We start from the raw sequence: 11,953 nt of genomic DNA on the forward strand, positions 1-11,953 counted from the left end.
TATATTAACTAGTTTGATGTAAGCATTCCTCATTGTATATAAAATCAGCACAATGTACTCCATAAAGGCATCAGTCTATGTGTTTATGACTTAATAAAAAAATAATAATTATTTCCAGGGCATTTTGGAACAATTATTAGTTCATATCATTTCATATATATAATGTCTTCATAATATATCTCAGTATGCAAAATAACTCCTCCCCTCTTCTACCAGTCTTTCTCATTTCTAGAAAGGAAGAAACACAGTTGATGAAAACGAAGTGGACCTACAGATATATTCTCATACTTTTGGTGGAGATGAGGGTCTAAATATTGCAGGGATAGGTGAAGGTGAACTACTGAGTTCAGGCACTGGCTTCCCCTCAATACACACATGCTCAGGTATCACTGCAAATCCTCTAGCACAAACCTATTGTTACTATACAAGTGCTGGTGGGAAGAAGGAAAACAAAATACCTTATGTGGATAGGATGATGCCATGTGAATGGAAAGATGGAAAGAATATTTTATTGAAAACACAAGAAAATAATGTTAAGTCCACAGAATGATTGTTTGATTATTTTAATGGTTTCTGAACCCATCAATATAATCCAATATTTTAATTAAACACAAAATTTGAATCATGAAACACTTGAAAAACAGACAAAAATTCACTATTAAGTAATAATGCAAACAAATCACTGCAGCGCATCCCAGCACACCCACTGGAGCGATGGCATAGCACTGAGATCCCGAGGACCTCTATTTACCCTGTTGAACACAAATGTTTGTTAAGTGACAGTGAAAGATGGAGACATACAGTGGGAGAAATTAAGACTGAGGATAGAATGAAAATACAGTACCTACGTGCCATGCGGAGATACCCTGATTTAGGTTAGGGAAAGAACATTACACTTTCATAGGAATGCTCAAAAACAGGTTTTCAAACCAATGTTAAGCATTTGGTTTTCTTTTAAATGTCATAACTAAGGTAATAGAATACCCCATGATTATAAATAATGAATAAAAAAAATCATTATCCTAGTATTAACCTCTAACCTCTTATAGTTTCGAAAAGCACACAAAACATAAAAACCCAATCCATTAACTATTTGCATATGTGAGCATTGGTATGTGTCTATGTGTGCATGTGTGTGTGATGTACGTGGGTGAACCCATGCCATTCCCAGCACAAGCCATAGACTTTGCTCTGAATAAGCTCCATTGTTTATTTTTTGGAAAATGGACAGACATTCTTGAAAATCAAATTCCAACTAACAACTCACGATGATAATTTTATGAACATTATTTTCATTGAAATGAGTATTACTGCTCCAACTGCAGTAAAGATAGTATTGGTACCGCATTTAGTATGTCAAGTGGTGGTTTCATTGTTCTTCATGTCTGTGCTATGTTGTTTAAAAAGCTATAGAAACACTGGTGTAAAAGATTTAAATAAAAAAATTTAAAAACAATGGCATCAAGAGCAACATAATTTGCACCAGTAATTATGCCTTAGTGTGTAGAAAGCAGCTGGCAATATTCATTATTAATCCTGCTAGTAAATTGCCCCTTGAAATGTACATAGGTCATAAGCAAAATTTAGTCAATGATTTTGCAATTGAACTGAATCATGGAGAACAAGGCATGGACAAGGTCTAGTTTGTCAGGTGAATGGTAGCCAATCTGATTTTTGTTTCGAAAATTCTTCCTATAAAAGAGGGTAGGATTTTTCATATAAATTCTGCCTAATTATGTGGGCAAAAATATTCAAACACCTCTCCATGTATCATATTGTTGTCCAAAATTTAATCCCATAAAACACTGGAATTAGAACACATGACAATTCTACTGTGAAAAACTAAAATAACCATCAGCTTACATTTAAAAAAAATGAAAATAACAAAAAACCATGGATATAATCAGAATCTATTTCCTGAAGTCCTAGGAGAAAATGTCATCAGTTATGCCTGGTTCCCTGAGAACTTGAATGTTCTGTCTAAAAGGCAAGTTTTGGTAAGAAGTATATTTTACACCGTTTATTTCCCATTCAGAATAAATAATACTTTGTTAGGTAGCTTTTGGTGTTCCATATTCTTTATAGCTAATATTATTTAAATTTCATTTGATGTGAAATGAATATTATAGGTAATATTATTCGAATGGTATTTGATGTAAATAATTCTTTTCTCTGAACTTCAGGCCAGAGGTGCTAGTCGGTGAGGGAAGTTATATCTGCTATACTTTAAAGACTCATTTTCATCTTTCTGGAACACAGCAAGAAAAAACATATACCATACACTGCAATTCCATACACACGGCACTCTTTCCCCATAGTGTTTTCCAGTTTTGTGTAGGTACAGTTAATAGATTTCTTCCTAGTTACACCCCAAATGAGGAGGTGGCATAATGCCTTAGACCCATTAGAGAAAAACATACTGAAAGTGTACACTTACCAAAAAATGAATCCATTTCATTCACTTAACAATATGAGTGATAATATTAAATAAAAGGCCAAACACAAAGCTCTTTATAAGAAGGAGCAAATACATATTCCAGAAAGTTAGATAAAGGCGTGATAGAGTTTCAGTTAAATAGATCTCTTTCTTTGTGAGTGCTGAGAACTCAAGACACAGAATAGTGGCTGAGGGTTCTGCATTATAATTCACAGCTAGAGATTATGCAGATGGGGAAAAATGCATTTTGCTTTAACTCTTACTAAATTTCTACGAAGTGTTTTAAAATCCACTTAAAAATCAAGCCTGTACCTCTCCCTTCCATCACAGTTTTTATAAGTAATGAAGAATTTTACCCGTACGACTGCACAGCGGCTAGGCAAGAGAGAGGTCAATGACTTGGCTAACCCTCTCCCAAGGAAACCCCCAAATACTTGAGGGCGCAAGGTTTTTGTTATCCAAAAGTAATTAGCTGCAGAGTACAAAAACATTTTGGAGCAGAATGCACACAAATATAAGGATCATAAATAATCAAAACTAAGTACACTGAAGTTCTTAAGGAAATGTGCACATTCCATGGACCTCACAAAAAATCATTCTCCACAGATGTAGAATCCAAGATTATGCCATAGAAATGATTTGTATGTTTTACACTAGAATAGAAAACATTCTTAATTTTAAAAAAGGCTCTGATGATAGATGAGAAGGTATTTTAAAGAATACATTAATTTTCAGGATGCCCCTAACACATCTTAAGTGCCCTCTGCTCCAGTTCTAGGCAAACACCAAGGGCAGCCAGACATTTTCTCAGGGTTCATCACTGGAAAGAGGAAACCGAATTGAGAAAAACTCAAGCAAGCTGGGAAAGGAAGTAAAAATGAGGCCGAATGGGAATTCTGCCAAGCACAATACACTCTGTTTAAAACAAGTTAAGAACTTAAGTCAAAGACGGTGGTAAGTATAAGAAAATTTATATTGATGAGTTTATGGTCTTGGTGCTAAATATAAAAAAAAAAAACAAACAGGAAGTCAGTTAAAATGAGTGTGCAAATAATAGACCCTGGGGGAGGAAGAGGAGAAAATATATACACGGTCTTCAAGGTAAAAACTGCAAGGTAGGAATTCAGTATTTGCATAACCCCTTTTCCACCCTCAGAGTGGACAACATCTTACAACATCTCAATAAGTTAAAGACCAATGTTGCACAAAATGTCAGGTTAGTGTTAACATTCATTACCTGTTTGAATTTAGGGCTAGACATTTTGTTATAGCTCATCATAATCAGCACTCATTTCTCATCTCTAACTTCGAAAAATTCACCTCTCATTTAAAGCCCTGGAACGTCCTTTTACGATTGATTTTGAGACATGGTTCTCTTCTCCTTGGGTCAACATTTGTCTAAGCACGTCTGCAAACGTTCTGTTACAGGGTTTGGAAGAGTATTGAGCAAATTCTCCTCAACGATCAGACAGCTTCGTTTTAGGGACTGACACCCTTCCAGTTCGGGAGGAAGTGTTTCCAGGTAATTACCAACGAGCTCCAGATAGGTAAGGTTCAACAGCTCGCCCACGAGAGGAGACAAATTCATCAAGCTATTTTTCCCCAAAAGTAAACATTGCAGCTTTTTGCACTGAAACAGCCCATCTGGCAACACCTCGATCTGGAAAGAGGAAGAAGAAAAAGCCAGTAATACATTACTTATTCATACTGCTAGTCACCTTTTTTCAAAAACATTTCTGGAGGTTTATAAGGAAGGGAGAAATATGGTAGGAATATCTCATAGAAGTCAGGCTGGAAGCCACCCTGAACACCTAAACCCTTGCTACATAAGGGCAACACATTTGGCTTAAAAGGCTCTAACATGCAATTAATTCTTTTTTTTTTGGAGACAGAGCCTCAGGCTGTCCCCCTGGGTAGAGTGCTGTGGCATCACAGCTCACAGCAACCTCTAACTCCTGGGCTCAAGTGATTCTCTTGCCTCTGCCTCCCAAGTAGCTGGAACTACAGGTGCCCACCACAACGCCCAGCTATTTTTTGATTGCAGCCATCATTGTTGTTTGGCGGGCCCGGGCTGGATTCAAACCTGCCAGCTCAGGTGTATGTCTTGTGCCTTAGCCACTTGAGCCACAGGTGCCGAGCCCATGCAATTAGTTTTTAAAGAAAACATATTTAACATACTCATTGATAAAAAACAAAGCAATAATTCAGGAGAACCATAATTATTCTTGAGTTCTGGATCAGAAATAAATTACTCTCAGGAGTCCTCATAAAGAGCTTACTGTGTACTGTAATGAGCCACATCCTTAAAAATATCCTGAGAATAGTCACAAGGCTGTTACACTGTTTCTTGGGATGGAAAACATTATCCTGTTTCTGAAAAAATGTCTACCAAAGAAGAGACAAAAAGATATGATCATACAAACAGGGACATTTCATGCTCCTGCATATGCGTACACCTGAGGAGTGACCCTTCTTTCTGCTTCCTGGTATGGTTTCAGTTAAATTATTCATGTAACAGATAATTTTCAATCAGATAAATAAACTGCAAATTAGGATCATTTCTAAAGCTATTCAACTGTATCCCTAGATGGTGGAGAGGTTACAGGTGACTTCCTAAGCAAGCCGTAGTGCATATATGAAACAGGGCGAGAGAGGTTGAGCACATACAATAGCTTCAACTCATCACTCCACTGAAGGTAAGTTTGGGCCAAACACAGTTGGACTCCATATACCCCACTCTGTCATACTCTACATAGCGGGGACAGGAGGCATCTATGAAACAACAAAATAACACAGGCTCCCCAGTTCACTGGCTCAGCCTACATCCCTGATGGGCCAATGCAGACCTGATGGGAAATGAGCTTCCAGGGCCATCCAGAATTGTCTTTCCTCAAAATGATAAGTACTTTTTATATAAACTAAAAAATGACCAAACTGGCTCAGCGGCTATATCTCAGCAGCCAGGGTGACAGCCACATACAGTAGGGCTGGTGGGTCTGAACCCAGCCCGGGCCTGCCAAACAACAATGACAACTACAACCAAAAAATAGCCGGGCACTGTGGTGGGTGCCTGTAGTCCCAGCTACTTGGGAGGCTGAGGCAAAAGAATTGATTAAGCCCAAGAGTTGAAGGTTGCTGTGAGCTGTGATGCCATAGCACTCTACCCAGGGCAACAGCTTGAGACTGTCTCAAAAAAAAATGTCCAAACTGCATTTAAAAGTGCTTGTGATGTTGGAAACTGCTCTCTCCTATGTCACCCCCTCCAACATCACGAGTGTTTTTAAATGCAGTTTGGACATTTTTTTTTTTTTTTGAGATAGTCTCAGTGAAAGTGAATCTATCAGTCACCAAGGCTAAGATAGCAATATGGATCATCACTGCACGTCATGATACTAGGTATATGCAAAGGAAAAATGCCTACCCTTTAATTTCATCCATTCTGAGAGCAGATGCAAACCCATACATACGTAGACTTCAATACAGAGTGGACATAGAGTTTGTGTGCAGTTTAAAATCGCTTACTATAGTAAATTGCACACGAACTTTATGTCCACCCTGTAAAAGGATGAGGCAGAGAGGTACTAGAGAGAAGAAATGCAACCCCTCTCTAAAGCAGGCCTTCTGCTCCGAGGTATCTACAGCTCAGCGGCAGGGTCAGTGGTGGCCAGGTTGAGGGAAGAATCAGTCCCTGCAGCGTGTTCAGTGTTGAGAGTGCCTGTTGGTGACTTCACAGCGACTTAAGCAAACTGGCTGTAAATGCAGCAGGCTTGGTCATTTGTGTTTAGAAAACATGTGCTGAGTGCCTCCTGATGGGCCAGGTTCCCTGCTAGGTGCTGGGAATCAAGTGCTGAGTGGAACAGATGTCCTTCCAGAACTTCAGTCTACTGCAGGCTACGTTAACTATTCCAGCCTTGGAACTGTTGACACTTTGGGTGAGAAAACTGTGCGTTGTTGGATGGTCAGGAGCATCCCTGGCCTCTACTGCCAGCTGCCAGTGCCACTCCTCCTCCCAGTTGTGACAACCAAAATAGGCTCTAGACAAATGTCCCACAGGGCAAAATCACTCTCAGATGAGAAGCACTGGTCTAAGAGAAGTGAGAAATAATAGACATTTACATAATTATGTCTGTGATGGGTACTAAGAAGAAGAGTCCCTGGCCTGAGCTGCACCAGGGAATCTCATGCCCCCTTCTGTCTTTGATGTCACAGTCACAGCTCACTCACTTACCTTGCTTCACTGGACCAACTTCCTGCTGGGCAATTACCCTGAAGGCCTGGCCCTCACTCTCCCGTCTGGCCTTCAGCACTACTGGGTTCCCACCAGTCCTCTCTCAAATCTTGAAATTTGTGACTTTAGTAAACTTTTTAGCCCCCAAGAGAGAAAAGAGATTTCTGAAGTCAATGGGAGTGAGTCCCTGGGGCAGCCCTCACCCTTCTGCTGTGAGAATGTGACAAGGGCTGCAGCTGGCAGTCACCCTTCCCAGGTGCCAACTGTCCATGTCAGGGCCTTTCTCCCCACGTCACTGCCCAGCTAACGTACAGGACCTTCCGTCAGCTACCACAATTCAGTTTTCCTAAAGGAGCCTGGGGATCTTTGTCAGAGATACAAGACTTCCCTTCAACTCGGCAATCTGTTCCTAAAAAATCTACTTATAACTTTAAAAATAATTTGCCTTGAAGTTCACAAGAACACCAAGCACATTTTCCTTGGGTGGACAAATTTTATAAAAATGGTAGCTAACACTTATTTATAATGGATTCATTTAGCGTACCCTTTCTTAGACTTCAAGAAACATGAATCAGAGAGCAAAAAAACTCCCTCAGTGGACCACTGACTTCTCAAAATCCAACGGAAAAGTTTATAGACTACTAGGGACATGATAAATTCCATAAACAGAATGGTTTTATAGAGTAAAGTATATGTCCTGGCTCAGCGCCTGTGGCTCAAGTGGCTAAGGCACCAGCCACATATACCTAAGGTGGAGGGTTTGAATCCAGCCTGGGCCGGCCAAACAAAAATGACGGCTGCAACCAAAAAAATAGCCGGGCGTTGTGGCAGGTGCCTGTGGTCCCAGCTACTTGGGAGGCTGAGGCAGGAGACTTGCTTGAGCCCAGGAGTTGGAGGTTGCTGTGAGCTGTGATGCCACAGCACTCTACCTAGGAGGACAGCTTGAGGCTCTGTCTCAAAAAAAAAAAAAAAGTATATGTCTTCACATTTGTATAAAACAAGCTACATAATAAAATATAAAATAAACTTAAAAAAAAAAAGAAAAAACTACTGGCTACATAATCACTACATCCTAGAACTCTCTGGCAACCAAATGTTTTTAGCAAAATGGATTAGAGCCTCCAGGAACAGAATGGCTCTCCTTCATATCTATGGCTGACACTGATAACGGAATACCCCAGGGGCTGGGACCTTACTTCAGAATCCATCCCAATGTCAGATTTCCTTTCTGTTTCTGACCAATGGCACACGCTATTTCAGGACATGGCTAACTGAATGCATAAAGCCCAACCATTTCAAGAAACAAAGCTAAATATTTCCATTTCTAAGTAGTGATGCCAAAAACAACAACAAGCACTGTCACATAAATGATACTCAGAAGGGATTTCTACATTATTCACTTTCTGGCTACAAGTCTCTGAGTTAATAAAGAAATAAGTGGGGCTGGGGTGCAGTGGCTCACGCCTATAATCCTAGCACTCTGGGAAGTGGAGGCAGGTAGACTGCCTGAGCTCAGGAGTTTGAGACCAACCTGAGCAAGAGCGAGACCCCATTGCTATTAAAAATAGAAAAACTAGCCAGGCGTTGTGGTGGGCACCTGTATCCCAGCTACTCGAGAGGCTGAGGCAAGATCTCTTGAGCCCAAGAATTTGAGGTTGCTGTAGCTGTGACGCCTTGGAATTCTAGCCTGGGGCAACAAAGCAAGACTCTGTCTCAAAAAAGAAAAGAAAAGAAAGAAAACAAAGAGGTGCACACAAGTGGGAGTCAGAAAACTTAGGTGTAATGGGAGTGGTTTTCAAGATTTGAACAAACCTAGTAAAATCCTTGCCCACGTCTATTTTTGCTTCTCTATCACGATCATCACCACCAGAATCCAATTCCCTTTTGGCACTGGGATAGAGATGGATCCTGCTCCTTCTTCGCCCTCCTTCCACGCCCATCCACACACTCCAGTGATTCCCATGTAAGGTCACTTAGGTTGATATATTAGAGACATGACAGAAAAGCAGCAGAGGAAGAGTCTGAACACTTGGGTCCTACCCTAACCCCATCACCAGGAAGCTTCAGACCTCAGATAGTGACTCTGAACTTTAGTTTCAGTGTTGGCAAAATGAGAGCAGTGGACTAGAGTAGCGGTTGGCAAGTTTTTCTCTACAGAACCGAACAATAAATATTTTAGGCCTCGTAGGCCAAGAAAAAAACCTGAAAATATTATGTATACAACAAGAGAGAAAAAAAATCTACTTATTTTTACATGATGGAATTCAAAATACAAGGATTGAGTATAATTGTTTGTTTCATTTGGCCCACTAATGAAGAGGATGGAATTTATTCGTGGACACTGAAATTTGGATTCCATATAGCTTTCATGTGTTTTGTACAAATATTCTTTTGATGTTTTCCCCAACCATTTATCAGTATAAAAAACTTTCTTAAGGCTCGGCGCCTATAGCTCAACCGGCTAAGGCGCCAGCCACGTACACCTAAGGTGGCGGGTTCGAATCCCCAGCCCGGACCCGCCAAAACAACAATGATGGCTGCAACCAAAAAATAGCCGGGCGTTGTGGCGGGCGCCTGTAGTCCCAGCTACTTGGGAGGCGGAGGCAGGAGACTCGCTTGAGCCCAGGAGTTGGAGGTTGCTGTGAGCTGTAATGCCACGGCACTCTGCCCAGGGGGACAGCTTGAGGCTCTGTCTCAAAAAAAAAAAAAAAACTTTCTTAGTTTGTGCCATATAAAAAGAAGGTGTAGGTGGACTTGAGCCCCAGGCTGCAGTGTGCTGACCTCTGGACTCATGACTCATAGTGTTCCTTTCAGATGTAAGAGTCTTTGTCTCTGTTTTTCATCCATATTCCTACTTCTAATCATAACTGATGACCTTTCCATTGGGTTTTGTATCTTGGCTGTCCTCTCCCAACCCTTCTACGTGCTATAGTCAGAGCCTCCTTTGAAGGTACCAGTTTAGAGTAACTAGCACTTCAAGCTGAAGTCTCATCCTAGTCCCTGTGCAATGAATCAAGTGACTGGGAGACTCCCAGGCACTCCTGGTCCACCTTGCTAAATGCTACCATCTCCTATTACATCTGGGTGTGCTGACTGCAATCCTCTGAGCACGTCCTCTGTCTTTTTACACTCCCCTAATCCAGTGTCCTTAGAGTGTATTTCACCGGACACCAGGTATCTTGCTGAAACACATTTGGCCAATATCATATCTCCTTCTTAGAGAAGCACAATGCTTAATCAATATGTGAAAGGCTCTGAGGAATCCTCCATCAAAATTATGATCAAAACAAACATTTACTTAATGTTTTCTAAGACAACACATTATCATCCTTTGGAAGAAACTCTGAAGTGCCCTGTCAGTGAATGTCTGTCACCGGGGTCCCACTTTCTCACATCTAGAGAATCCTCCTCCTCCTGACTCTTGGTGGGTAGCAGAGCTCACTCCCCTCTAGAGCAGTGTTTTTCAACCTTCTTTATCTCACGGCACACTTGAACCGACAGTTAAACTTCTATGGTACATTTAAATTACATTGATTAAAAAAAAAAAAAAAGGAGTAAAAAAAGGATATACCTGAGCTTTGAACTTCTTTCAAAAATAATTTAATTGATGATCTTTCAAAATTTTCATGGCACACCAGTGTGCTGCGGCATAGCAGTTGAAAATCACTGCACTAGACAAACCATTACCACATTTTTGTGTTCCCAGCTCCCTTACAGCCACACTGTGGGGATTTATTGGACTTTGAGTTGGGGCTAATGTCACAACCATGGAAACCATGAAGGACACATCTTGTGAGAGGGCAAAGGATGTCTGATTTCACATCTAGTCTCACTAAGTGTAGCAGCAGCAATATCAGCTTTTGGGGTGCTCCATGCTATACCGTCCGAGGGCATCCTCCCCGTTTTCCTTCCACACTGTGATTTTGGCTATGCTTCTCTCTGCTGCCAGCCTTCCTTTGTGCCTGTTTTCCAAGTTTGGTTGTACAGCCTTTTCAGTGGTAATATGAGGTACCCGATATTCTTTCAAAAATGTCTTCCATCTACAAACCTGAATAGCCGGGTGTTGCGTTGTAGATGTGGCTTCACTGCCAAAGTCTTGAGAACAGAAGTTTAAAGCGCCTCTTTTAGAAATCATGACAACCACTATTCCAAATAGATGCCACCATTCCAAACAGACTCACGGGCTCAAGTTTCTGAGTATATGCATATCTAAATATTTATACATCCAATGTGATGTTTATTTTTTTAATTTTTACAAATATTTTGGTCTAACTCAGAATCATAACATCTTAAGGTTAGAAAGAACCTTGAAATTAGTTAATTTCCCACATGGAACATGAATCTTCCACTTTTTTTTTTTCTTGAGACAGAGTCTCACATTGTTGCTCTCATTGAGTACCGTGGCCTGATAGCTCACAGCAACATCAAACTCTTGGGCTCAAGTGATTCTCTTCTCTCAGCTTCCCAAGTAGCTGGGACTACAGGCCCCCAACACAACACCCGGCTATTTTTGGAGGTGAGGTCTTACTCTGGCTTATGCTGGTCTTGAACCTGTGAGCTCAAGCAATCTACCCACCTTGGCCTCCCAGTGTGCCAGGATTACAGGCATGAGCCACTGCTCCAGCCTATATATAGTTTATTAATAAAATCACTTCTCTTTCCGCAAATGCTCAATCTTTGGACAGCTTATGGGAAAGATGAAATATTTTTCCCTGCTTGTCCTAGTTCTAACACTGTGGCTACTCCCGATAAGCTTTGTTCTCCATGTAAATACTTCGAATATTTGAAGACTTTCTCTGCCTTTCACCCCATACTTCCCGTCACAGGGCTAAACAGTCCCATCAGGGAGGAAGTTTCCATCTCCCTGGTGGCTGTCCTCTGAGTGAGTTCTACTTCTTCATATCATTTTTACAGTCTCTTCTCAGTGTTTCTTTTACCCTAAGTTCTGTGGGCTGAGTTCCTCACCCATTCAAAAGTGTCATGCTCATCATTTTGTGACCCCAGGATGCTGGACAAGTGCTTTCCTGCAGGTTTATGAGACAACCCACTCAAAGACACCATTCTACTTTGGCCATAAAGTATCTTCAGCAAAAGACTTCATGTGCTACAAAGTGCTCTTTCTTATTCAAAAGAAAAGAATGTGTCTGATATTCTCATCTAGTCTCATTGAGATATGATCAAAAGTCAATAAACTTGGCTCGGCGCCTGTGGCTCAAGCGGCTAAGGTGCCAGCCACATACACCTAAGGTGGCGGGTTCGAATCCAGCCCGGACCTGCCAAACAACAAT

General features: G+C 41.0%; 1 protein-coding gene across 2 annotated transcripts in view; it reads right to left on the reverse strand.

The window, feature by feature from the left end:
- Positions 1 to 2,109: 2,109 nt before the first annotated feature.
- The window catches only part of LRRC8B (leucine rich repeat containing 8 VRAC subunit B), a 66,388-nt gene continuing 56,544 nt past the window's right edge, over positions 2,110 to 11,953 (reverse strand). For both annotated transcript variants that reach the window (XM_012801667.2, XM_023509927.1), the window contains exon 6: positions 2,110 to 4,097. In XM_012801667.2, the coding sequence (XP_012657121.1) occupies positions 3,825 to 4,097 (273 nt within the window). In that variant the 3' untranslated portion in view covers positions 2,110 to 3,824. The remainder of the gene's footprint in view (positions 4,098 to 11,953) is intronic.

The sequence above is a fragment of the Otolemur garnettii genome, unplaced genomic scaffold (assembly GCF_000181295.1).
Source record: "Otolemur garnettii isolate 467f Iridium unplaced genomic scaffold, OtoGar3 scaffold00010, whole genome shotgun sequence".
Taxonomy (NCBI): Eukaryota; Metazoa; Chordata; class Mammalia; order Primates; family Galagidae; genus Otolemur; species Otolemur garnettii.